The sequence below is a fragment of the Anomaloglossus baeobatrachus genome, chromosome 6 (assembly GCF_048569485.1).
Source record: "Anomaloglossus baeobatrachus isolate aAnoBae1 chromosome 6, aAnoBae1.hap1, whole genome shotgun sequence".
NCBI lineage: Eukaryota > Metazoa > Chordata > Amphibia > Anura > Aromobatidae > Anomaloglossus > Anomaloglossus baeobatrachus.
In genome coordinates, this window is record NC_134358.1 from 431,074,279 (window position 1) to 431,086,913 (window position 12,635).

At 47.2% G+C, this 12,635-nt stretch overlaps 1 protein-coding gene across 4 annotated transcripts in view; it reads right to left on the reverse strand.

The window, feature by feature from the left end:
• DNAJC13 (DnaJ heat shock protein family (Hsp40) member C13) overlaps window positions 1-12,635 on the reverse strand; it is a 317,458-nt gene that overhangs the window by 45,964 nt on the left and 258,859 nt on the right. For all 4 annotated transcript variants that reach the window (XR_012724354.1, XM_075315202.1, XM_075315201.1 and 1 more), the window contains 2 exons: window positions 5,996-6,177; window positions 5,702-5,776 (listed from right to left, as the gene is read on the reverse strand). Coding sequence is in view for 3 of the 4 variants with exons in the window: in XM_075315202.1 (XP_075171317.1) it covers window positions 5,702-5,776; window positions 5,996-6,177 (257 nt within the window). In the remaining variant the exon portion in view is untranslated. The remainder of the gene's footprint in view (window positions 1-5,701; window positions 5,777-5,995; window positions 6,178-12,635) is intronic.

Here is a 12,635-nt window from a genome sequence, read left to right on the forward strand (position 1 = left end):
TAGGTTCTCTTCTGGCTCAGAGCAGTCATAGACCGCTCCTGCTTCCGGTGACATGAACTGGACAGAGCAGCTGCTTCTCTATCACTCTTTGTCAACAGGGCATCACTGCCAATGTCATGATTGACAGCCACCTTTACGCTGCGGGAAGCCGGTTGTCAATTACTATGAAGTCAGCAGTGGTGCCCCATCAACAGAGCAGTCCAGAAGTGAAGGAGCAGCTCTGTTGATGTGAGGTAAAACAAAGCCAAAAGAATCGCCACCTAAGGGTATGTGCGCACACTGCTTTTTTTTTACGTTTTTGGCCTAAAACCTGCATGCATTTTATTCCCCAGAAATTTCTATGAGTTTTCATTTTTGCTCTCCGCACAGTGCACTTTTGTTTGACTGCGCTTTTGTGGTGACCAAAAAAAAGCAACCTGTCAATTATTTCTGCATTTTTGCCAACGATGTTCACCCATGCAATGCATTGGGAAAACCGCTGGAACAAAAACACATCAAAACGCAGCAAAAAACGCACACAAACGCATGCGTTTTTTTTATTCGTTTTTACCACGGGTGCTTTTTTTGTGGCCAAAAACGCACAAAAAACGCTGCATCTTTGTGTTCACAAAAAAAAAAAAAGGCAACGTGCGCACATCACCACAGGGTATAACAGGCAAGTAATTAGCAACAACCTGCTGGCAATCTCTTAGCCTCATAGCAATAAAAGCCCCCAATAACCCCTTTAAAGACGACGGACTTCTTGGGAGAGTTTTGCGGGCAAGCACTGTGCAGCATTCACAGAGCAGGGAGAGGAAGAAATGGTGGATCCGGTGTTATCTGCCTCCAGCTCTGTAATAGATGTTACCTTTTAGTGTAATCCTAAAGGTGAAGTTATCCCTAAAAAAAAAGTCTTGGATTACTGTAAAGGTACCGTCACACTAAGCGACGCTCCAGCGATCCCACCACAGCAACCTGACCTGGCAGGGATCACTGGAGCGTCGCTACACGGGTTGCTGGTGAGCTGTCACACAGGCAGATCTCACCAGCAACCAGTGACCAGCCCCCAGCCAGCAGCGACGCGTGGAAGCGATGCTGCGCTTGGTAACTAAGGTAAATATCGAGTAACCAACCTGATATTTACCTTGGTTACCAGCGAACACCACTTAGCGCTGGCTCCCTGCACTCCTAGCCAGAGTACACATCGGGTTAATTACCCTATGTGTACTCCGGCTACGTGTGCAGAGAGCAGGGAGCCGGCACTGACAGCTGAGAGCGGCGGACGCTGGTAACGAAGGTAAATATCGGGTAACCAAGGAAAGGGCTTCTTGGTTACCCGATATTTACATTGGTTACCAGCGTCCGCAGAAGCCAGCTCCCTGCTCACTGCACATTTAGCTGTTGCTCTGTCGCTGTCACACACAGCGATGTGTGCTTCACAGCGAGAGAGCAACAACTAAAAAATGGCCCAGGACATTCAGCAACAACCAACGACCTCACAGCAGGGGCCAGGTTGTTGCTGGACGTCACACACAGCGACATCACTAGCAACATCGCTGTTACATCACAAAAGTTGTTCCTTAGCAGCGATGTTGCTAGCGATGTTGCTTAGTGTGACGTGGCCTTTAGGGATAACTTGTGTCAACATGAGGTTAATAGAATGGATCTTTGGTGCACAGGCTGAAGAAAAATAAAACTGTCAAATGTAGATAAGTTAATTTACACTTAGGAGAAGAGGTTGTCTCAAAACCTCAGACTTATTCTACTTTTAAAATAAAATTGATTTTTTTTTTGAATATCAAAATTTACATACATATAACCAACACTAAAAACAATAATAGGAGAGGAGAGGGATAGAGGGGCCACAGCCCTAACCTTTCCCTTCCTAGAGTACGGGGGTTGGCATCCTGATTTGTAGTGACGCTCCTGTTCCGCGGTGACTGGACCGTAGGCAATCCCTCCCTAGTTCTAGGCTAAGTGCACTGACTCAAAGGAGTGTATTAACCCAAAGCAGTAAAACCACAGAGAGAAAAGAGTGCACAGTCCAGGATAACTAATTTGTCTGTATCATCACCCGGGGCTGAGAGGGATAGGGGGCCTAAGGTTGGTCGCGTATATCAAACAGTCTGTGCGCTCAGTAGTAGGTAATAACTGAATAGAAGGTAAATACAAAATTATACTATCCAAGAATCGTCCAATGCTTTTCGCCCTTTCTGATAGTAGTAGTCTCAGAGCTCATCAGGGGCATCTTAACTAGATCCTTGAAAAGTTTATTCATTAATTAATTTGATAAGAGGTTGTCTCCCAGATAAAGACCGAGCGCCTGCATTTCCACGTGTTGCTCTGTCTGCACCATATAGGATTCATATGTTATGCCGTCGCTATTTGCCCACATTTATGTGTGGTCATGAAGGGCACATATTTGCTTGATATAAAATCTGCTATAGACATCCTTTATTGTGTGGAAATAAGGCTAAGGACACACGGGCATTTAGCATCCGAAGCGAGAGAATAGGATGCATTATGCTAGTGACCCTCGGCTTCTGCTCTGCTGTGAGGGTAAGCCAGGTGTCATTATACTGTGATGTGATCCTGCGATCAGATCATAGCTGCTGAAGAGCGGGAGGGATTAATCCCCCCATCACCTCTATTATCAGCTGATGCGTATATGCACTGCACTCTGGTGTAATGCGAGTGCAGTGCGATGTTTCTCTAGCACTCAGACTTGTATGGGTGCGAGTGAAAATGAATCAGATTCCACCCGCAGAATGATGCAATTGTTTTCTCGGTCCGATTATAGCTGAGAAGAGGATAAAAAAAAACAAAAAAACAAAATCGCTCATGGGAGAGGCCCCATAGAGTAACATGGAACCGGGTGGAATGTGATTTTTTTAATCGCATTCCACTTGCTCCGTTTTACTTGCCGTGTGTCCTTAGCCTTAGAATAACTCCTACTAAAGTGTATAACCGCCTAAATCTAGTATAAGGAGTTTAAGTGGCAAAAAATAAACATTACAGAGGTAACACCGCAGGCTCATAGATTATTCCATAATAAATGGATTTGTGACCTTTATGATTTGGTACAAGATAACCAATGTAAACTGTATTGGGACCTAATGTAACAGTTGGACACAGTATTTAATGCCCTTTAATTTTTGGTACAAGCCACCTAATATACAGTTAGGTCCAGAAATATTTGGACAGTGACACAATTTTCGCGAGTTGGGCTCTGCATGCCACCACATTGGATTTGAAATGAAACCTCTACAACAGAATTCAAGTGCAGATAGGAACGTTTAATTTGAAGGTTTGAACAAAAATATCTGATAGAAATTGTAGGAATTGTACACATTTCTTTACAAACACTCCACATTTTAGGAGGTCAAAAGTAATTGGACAAATAAACCAAACCCAAACAAAATATTTTTATTTTCAATATTTTGTTGCGAATCCTTTGGAGGCAATCACTGCCTTAAGTCTGGAACCCATGGACATCACCAAATGCTGGGTTTCCTCCTTCTTAATGCTTTGCCAGGCCTTTACAGCCGCAGCCTTCAGGTCTTGCTTGTTTGTGAGTCTTTCCGTCTTAAGTCTGGATTTGAGCAAGTGAAATGCATGCTCAATTGGGTTAAGATCTGGTGATTGACTTGGCCATTGCAGAATGTTCCACTTTTTTGCACTCATGAACTCCTGGGTAGCTTTGGCTGTATGCTTAGGGTCATTGTCCATCTGTACTATGAAGCGCCGTCCGATCAACTTTGCGGCATTTGGCTGAATCTGGGCTGAAAGTATATCCCGGTACACTTCAGAATTCATCCGGCTACTCTTGTCTGCTGTTATGTCATCAATAAACACAAGTGACCCAGTGCCATTGAAAGCCATGCATGCCCATGCCATCACGTTGCCTCCACCATGTTTTTCAGAGGATGTGGTGTGCCTTGGATCATGTGCCGTTCCCTTTCTTCTCCAAACTTTTTTCTTCCCATCATTCTGGTACAGGTTGATCTTGGTCTCATCTGTCCATACAATACTTTTCCAGAACTGAGCTGGCTTCATGAGGTGTTTTTCAGCAAATTTAACTCTGGCCTGTCTATTTTTGGAATTGATGAATGGTTTGCATCTAGATGTGAACCCTTTGTATTTACTTTCATGGAGTCTTCTCTTTACTGTTGACTTAGAGACAGATACACCTACTTCACTGAGAGTGTTCTGGACTTCAGTTGATGTTGTGAACGGGTTCTTCTTCACCAAAGAAAGTATGCGGCGATCATCCACCACTGTTGTCATCCGTGGACGCCCAGGCCTTTTTGAGTTCCCAAGCTCACCAGTCAATTCCTTTTTTCTCAAAATGTACCCGACTGTTGATTTTGCTACTCCAAGCATGTCTGCTATCTCTCTGATGGATTTTTTCTTTTTTTTCAGCCTCAGGATGTTCTGCTTCACCTCAATTGAGAGTTCCTTAGACCGCATGTTGTCTGGTCACAGCAACAGCTTCCAAATGCAAAACCACACACCTGTAATCAACCCCAGACCTTTTAACTACTTCATTGATTACAGGTTAACGAGGGAGACGCCTTCAGAGTTAACTGCAGCCCTTAGAGTCCCTTGCCCAATTACTTTTGGTCCCTTGAAAAAGAGGAGGCTATGCATTACAGAGCTATGATTCCTAAACCATTTCTCCGATTTGGATGTGAAAACTCTCATATTGCAGCTGGGAGTGTGCACTTTCAGCCCATATTATATATATAATTGTATTTCTGAACATGTTTTTGTAAACAGCTAAAATAACAAAACTTGTGTCACTGTCCAAATATTTCTGGACCTAACTGTACTTCTACCACTTTGGAATATATCGTCATTATCCCCTTTTCTACCCTAGAAACAAGCACAACTACAGACCACCAACATTAGAGACATTATCCCCTCTCCATCTTTACATCATCAGGGTACTTTTAATATTAATATTTTTTCCCTTTTTTTCTGTTGTTCAAACCTCAGTGTGTGTTATAGTGTGGTGGGTCTCAGTCTAAACCCCCCCAAGGAAGAATGATTCTGATACCTTGGATTAGTTTGTTGGATTTTCTGGTGGTGGAAAGGGAGAGTGGTCCCAAATGTGAAAGGAGAAACGAGTTCTGCCACAGGCTGCCAAAGTGAAAACAGCCCTGTAATAATATAGGTAATAAAAACGTGAAAAATAGAACCAAATCATGTGTGTGAATGGCCCAGTCACAGCCCAGACCGAAATCCCATTCAGAATCTGTGACAAGACTTGAGAATTTCTGATCACAGACGCCTCCATCAATCTCACTGAGCTAGAGATACTTAGCAAAAAAAAGGGTAAAAATTTCAGCCTTAAACTATGCAAAGCTGGTAGAGACTAGCCCAAAACACTTATAGCAGTAACTGCAGTGAAAGGTGGTCCGGCAAAGTACTGACTCAGGGGGACTGAATACAAGTGCACTGCACAATTTTCAGATTTATATTTGTAAAATATTGAGAAAACCCAGTACTGTATCATTTTCTTTACACTATACAAATACTTGCTACTTAGTGTTGGTATATCACATAAAATCCAGATAAAATACATTTACGTTTGCGGGTGTAATGTGAAAAAAATGTGGAAAAGTTCAAGGGGTATGAATACTTTTTTAAAGGTACTGTAAGAATCAAGTTTTCCTTCTATGATCTGATTAGAATATCTGCCTTTCACTAGATCATGTACCTGCACAGGCATGTCTTCCGGCTTACTTGACCCAGTTAACACCGAGACACAGCGAGAGAAAGCTTCTTGTAAAACCTAAAACAAATTAGAGACTTGGTTTATGCTGAAAAACAAAAGCTTTAATGAGCAATAACTGATGTAAAAAGGTCATTAACAAGAGTATGATCAGGGCTTACAGACTAAGAGGATTATGTAGGTGGATGCAGGCAGACGGCCAGAAAGCACTTTCATTACAATTCACTAATAATGTGGATAATTGTAAGAATTCTAATGTAGACAATAAGAAATTAGTACCTCTATTCCATTTTCTCTTCTCAATTCCTCTGCGTTAAGTGCTGAGCAATTCACGGTATGAAATGCCAATTCAGTGGCAGCAGGGAGGAGGGAAAGCTTTGAGAAAAGTTGATCATCGGAGGTCTCCATTGTAATAGTTCTGATGAGCATCGGGTAGCCAGCGTACTTGTATGGCTGAAGATCTATTATAAAAAAAAAAAAAAAAAAAAAAAAGAATTTTGTTCCACCTTTCTATGCAGATGAAAAATAGTGGACACATTAGGACGTATTTATCAATAGCATCGACTCGTCAGCTCGTGCAAACTTAGACTGCACAGTAGAAAAGTGAGAAGCCATGACGTTTTTTATGGAATCACTGAAATTTGAAATGATTGAATAAAGGTTTCTACGTTTTATACCTTCTCGGATATATATATTTTTCTATCCTGGTATTGGTGCGGAGTCCCTACCTTCCTCTCTTCAGCACTTCTACAGACCTGCCTATCCAGTGGACTGCATGCACCCCATCCAAACTGGGAAAGCACACATACGGGTGAGCTGAATTCTTCTTTTTTACAGTTGAAAACTGCACCAGATTTATCACAGTCTAATTTAACTGTACAGAACCTATTAGTTGCAGCCATTTCCACAAAATATCCATCTTTAAAAAGACATAGTGGTGATGTGTAGGAAAATAGCATTTAATTCATGTCTTTACTGAAGCAGCAGCTAAAGGGAGAAAATGAAGTTTTGTTCTCCTGGCAGCCTCCAATCATCAGGGCGGTGTTATAATCACTGCTCATTAGAGTGCCCCTCGTAAGTTGACAAACAGCATGTTTGTACATAAAAGGCTGTCAAAGTGAACGAAAGTGATTATAGCGCAATCACCATGTAGTAACCAGTGACCGTACCCACTGCCTGCGCCACATTGATGACTGAAAGTAAGTGGCTACAGTGAGAATAAAACTTAAATTTTCTCCCTCTAGCCTCTGCTTCAATAAACCAAGGTGCAAAAATACATACAGCAGCACTCCATAGTTTTATAACTTTGTTGAATTTTCAGCGTGCTCCTGTTCACACCTAGTGGATGTGCTGGTCTGTCTTTTTAGATTTGTATTTCATTCCTTTCTCACTGAGCACTCCGCCGTTCAGTTAGGGAGTTTGTATTTTAGCTGGATCCTACCTGCCCATTGCTTGCAGGGTTGTTTTTTTAACTCTGATTCAGGCGTATTATGATAGGGTCCTGACAAAGAGATATGCCTTATCATTGGTTATTGGCCTTACATGAATTAGTCAATTTTTAAACTAGGCATCTCATTTTTCTAATAGTAGTAATGCAGTGCCAAAATTCCTATTTCCTATATTCAAAGTTTGCCTATTTAGCTTTTCAGAGTGCTGCTGTACATATCTTTGTAACTTTGTTGAATTATTAGAGTGCACCTCTTCACACCTACTGGATGTGCTGGTCAGTCTCTTTTATATGTGGCTTCAATAAACCAGTCAGACATGATTAAAAAGAGAATTTTGTTTACTTACCGTAAATTCTTTTTCTTATAGTTCCGTAATGGGAGACCCAGACCATGGGTGTATAGCTTCTGCCTCCGGAGGACACACAAAGTACTACACTAAAAAGTGTAGCTCCTCCCTCCGAGCATATACACCCCCTGGATAACCAAATATAGCCAGTTTAGTGCAAAAGCTGAAGGAGAATAGCCACCCACAAGTAGAGAAAGAGCAAAAACCGGAACAACCGGAGTCTCTGTCTACAACAACAGCCGGTGATAACATGCGGAACAAGAAACTGCCAACAGGCAACAGGGAGGGTTCTGGGTCTCCCATTACGGAACTTTAAGAAAAAGAATTTACGGTAAGTAAACAAAATTCTCTTTTTCTTCATCGTTCCTATGGGAGACCCAGACCATGGGACGTCTCAAAGCAGTCCATGGGTGGGAAATAAACCGAAAACTGAGAAGTAGGCGAAACCTATCTTCACAAATGGGCGACAGCCGCCTGAAGGATGCGTCTGCCCAAGCTCGCATCTGCCGAAGCATGAGCATGCACTTGGTAGTGCTTTGAAAAGGTGTGCAGACTAGACCAAGTGGCAGCCTGACAGACCTGCTGAGCCGTAGCCTGGTGCCTGAAAGCCCAAGAGGCAACGACAGCTCTGGTCGAGTGTGCCTTGATCCCCGGCAGGGGAGGCACCTGAGTACACTGGTAGGCATCAGAAATGGCCGACCTAATCCAACGAGCCAGGGTCGGTTTAGAAGCCGAGAGGCCCTTACGCCGACCTGTGGTCAGCACAAAAAGAGAGGTGCACCGCCTAAGAACAGCGGTGCGTGACACAGATCCGGAGCGCCCGCACCAGATCTAAAGTATGCAACGCTTTTTCAAAGCGATGAACAGGAGCCGGACAAAAGGAAGGCAATGAAATGTCCTGGTTAAGGTGGAAAGGAGATACCACCTTAGAGAGAAAGTCCGGAGTCGGATGGAGAACCACCTTGTCTTGATGAAAAACCAAAAAAGGTGACTCCGAAGAGAGCGCAGCTAAATCAGAGACTCTCCTGAGGGAAGTTATGGCCACTAGAAAGACGACTTTCTGTGAAAGACGAAACAAAGAAACCTCCCTAAGAGGCTCAAAGGGGGGTTTCTGCAAGGCCGTGAGGACCAGATTAAGGTCCCAGGGATCCAAAGGCCGCCGGTAAGGCGGAATGATGTGAGATGCTCCCTGCATAAAGGTGCGTACCTGAGCCAGCCGGGCGATACGCCGCTGGAACAACACTGACAGAGCCGAGACCTGTCCCTTGAGGGAATTGAGGGATAGTCCTAGCTGCAGACCGGACTGTAGAAAGGACAGGATGGTCGGCAAAGAAAAAGGCCAAGGGGCATGGCCGGAAGAACGACACCAGGACAGGAAAATTCTCCAAGTCCTGTGATAAATTTTGGAGGAAGACTTCCGAGCCCGAGTCATAGTGGAGATTACTTCAGGAGGAATGCCAGAAGTCGTCAAGATCCAGGACTCAAGAGCCACGCCGTCAATCTGAGAGCCGCAGAATTCTGGCGGAAAAACGGACCTTGTGAGAGAAGGTCTGGGCGGTCCGGGAGATGCCACGGCACCTCTACGGACAGATGGAGCAGGTCTGGGTACCAAGCTCGCCTGGGCCAGTCCGGAGCAATGAGGATGACCCGACGGCCCTCCAGTCTGATCTTGCGCAGGACTCTGGGCAAGAGAGCTAAAGGGGGAAACATGTAAGACAGACGAAACTGGGACCAATCTTGAACCAGCGCGTCCGCTGCAAAGGCCTGAGGATCGTGGGAGCGAGCCACGTAAACCGGGACCTTGTTGTTGTGCCGGGATGCCATTAGATCCACTTCTGGAGTGCGCCACTTGCGGCAGATTGACCGAAACACTGCCGGATGCAGAGCCCACTCGCCGCTGTCCACGGTTTGACGGCTGAGATAATCTGCTTCCCAGTTTTCCACGCCTGGGATGTGCACTGCTGATATGGTGGACTTGGAGTCCTCCGTCCACTGAAGGATGCGCTGAACCTCCAACATTGCCAGGCGGCTGCGAGTCCCGCCCTGGTGATTGATGTAGGCAACTGCTGTCGCGTTGTCTGACTGGACTCGAATGTTCTTGCCCGCCAAAAGGTGGTGAAAGGCTACGAGAGCTAGGAGCACAGCTCTGATTTCCAGCAAATTGATCCAGAAGGCTGATTCGGACGGAGTCCAAGTGCCCTGTGCTCGGTGGTGGAGATATACTGCTCCCCAGCCGGATAGACTGGCATCCGTGGTGAGGATCACCCAGGACGGGGCCAGGAAGGAGCGTCCCTGAGACAGAGAGAGGGGCCGAAGCCACCACTGAAGATAGCCCCTGGTCTGTGGCGACAGAGCCACCAACCTGTGCAAGGAAGAAGTCCGCTTGTCCCAGCAGCGGAGAATGTCCAGCTGCAGAGGACGCAGATGGAACTGGGCAAAGGGAACAGCCTCCATTGACGCCACCATCTGACCCAGCACCTGCATTAGGTGCTTGATGGAATGACGGCGGGGCCTCAGCAGAGAGCGCACCGCCAGATGGAGGGACTGCTGTTTGACTAAGGGCAGCTTGACAAGTGCCGGCAGAGTTTCGAATTGCATCCCTAGGTACGTGAGTTTTTGGGTCGGGGTCAGAGTGGACTTGGGCAGATTGACAAGCCACCCGAATTGAACAAGAGTGGCGAGAGTGAGCGAGACACTCCGCTGACAGTCTGCGCTGGATGAAGCCTTGACAAGAAGGTCGTCCAGGTAAGGAATTACTGCCAACCCCTGGAGGTGCAGGACCGCAACCACTGCTGCCATGACCTTGGTGAATACTCGAGGGGCCGTGGCTAACCCGAAGGGGAGAGCCACGAATTGGAAATGTTCCTCTCCGATTGCAAAACGTAGCCAACGCTGGTGTGAAACTGCAATTGGCACATGCAGATAGGCATCTCTGATGTCGATGGATGCCAGTAAATCTCCTTGGGTCATTGAGGCAATGACTGATCGCAGAGACTCCATGCGAAAATGCCGCACCTGAACATGCTTGTTGAGAAGCTTGAGATCCAGGATGGGCCGGAAGGAACCGTCCTTTTTGGGGACTAGGAAGAGATTTGAATAGAAACCTCTGAACCGTTCCCTGGCGGGAACCGGCACAATTACTCCGTTGGCCTGCAAGGATGCCACGGCCTAAGAGAAGGCGGCGGCCTTGGAGCAGGGAGGAGTTGACAGAAAAAATCTGTTTGGCGGGCTGGAAGAGAACTCTATCCTGTAGCCGTGGGAGATGATATCCCGCACCCACTGGTCGGAGACGTGTTGAAACCACACGTCGCCAAAGTGGGAGAGCCTGCCACCGACCAAGGACGTTGCTGGCTCGGCCAGATAGTCAAGAGGAGGCTGCCTTGGTGGCAGCAGCTCCTGCGGACTTCTGAGGACGCAGCTTCGTGCGCCAGTTGGGCTTCTGGTCCTTGGCTGAGTTAGTGGACGAGGCCGAGGGCTTAGAGGACGACCAGTTAGAGGAACGAAAGGAACGAAACCTCGACTGGTACCTGCCCCGGACAGGTTTCCTGGTTTTAGTCTGTGGCAAGGAAGTACTCTTCCCGCCAATAGCTTCCTTAATAATCTCATCCAGTTGTTCACCGAACAGCCTGGACCCAGCAAATAGGAGCCCAGCCAGGTACTTCTTTGAAGAAGCGTCTGCCTTCCACTCTCGAAGCCACAAGATCCTGCGGATAGCGAGGGAATTAGCCAAAGCCACCGCAGTGCGGTGAGAAGCCTCCAGCATGGCAGACATGGCGTAGGATGAAAAGGCTGAAGCCTGGGAAGTTAAGGCAACTACTTCAGGCATAGAGTCCCTAGTGAGGGAATGCATCTCCTCCAGAGAAGCAGAGATGGCCTTGAGAGCCCACACTGCTGCAAAAGATGGGGAGAACGAGGCCCCTGCCGCCTCATATACAGATTTGGCCAGAAGGTCAACCTGGCGGTCAGTGGGATCCTTAAGTGAGGTGCCATCAGCCACTGATACAACTGTCCGGGCTGAGAGTCTAGACACCGGAGGGTCTACCTTTGGTGAGTGAGCCCACTCCTTGACCACCTCTGGTGGAAAAGGAAAACGGTCATCAGAACCACGCTTTGGGAAGCGTTTGTCAGGTCAGGCCCTGGGCTTGGTCACAGTGGCCTGAAAACTGGAGTGGTTAAAGAACACACTCCTTGTTCTCTTAGGCAAGGTAAACTGGTGCTTTTCTGCCAGAGAGGGTTACTCCTCTGATACTGGCGGATTGAGGTCCAGTACAGAATTAATGGATGCAATCAAATCACTAACATCTGCGTCACCCTCGGTCAGATCAATGGGGCACATGGAGGTAGCGTCCGAGCCCCTAGAAAAGATATCCTCCTCGTCCTGCGAGTCAGCTCGTGAATCAGAGCCGCGGGACGAGGAAGGAGAGGGGACCCTGCGTCTCCTTTTAGGAGGACGGGGTCTGGGAGCAGATGAAAAATCCTCTGTGAGCTCTACAGAGCGAGCCGTAGCAGCAGAGGCGCCCTGAGAAGGGAGCTGATGCATGCTCAGCAGAGTCCGGGACAACTCTCCCATGGAGTCGGCAAAGGACTTGGAGATAGACTTAGTAAACAATTCTACCCAAGCCGGGGGTTCAGCCACCGGGGCCGGAGCAGCCGGAGGGACCACTGGGGAGACTCCAGGCTGAGGCACCACCATGTTAGAGCAGGCATCACAATGTGGATATGTGCTCGGTTCAGGCAGTACGAGCTTACATGCAGTGCATATTGAGTACAGCCTTGCAGCCTTGCTCCTAGTGTGAGACATGCTGCTGAGGTGGGGGCTCTGAGCCAGAATGACCCCCAGAGAGTGTATAAGAAGGTCCACAACCGGAGGTTGTGGCTTACACGACCGTTTGTGTGCCCTCCGGATGCCACAGCTCGGACCCCCAGACAGATTAGCAGAGATGCTGCAGCCAGCGCCGATCGGTGTGAGAACGCTGATAAAATGGCGCCGGAGCGAGGAGAGGGGGCGGGGCCTAGTCAAAGAGCGGGATCCGGAGGGCCAAGGAGATATACAGGGGAGGGAAACATCTCCTCAGAGAGAAGTGTCCTCCCCTGTGCCGAACGGCCGGTGGGCGGAGCCGCACTG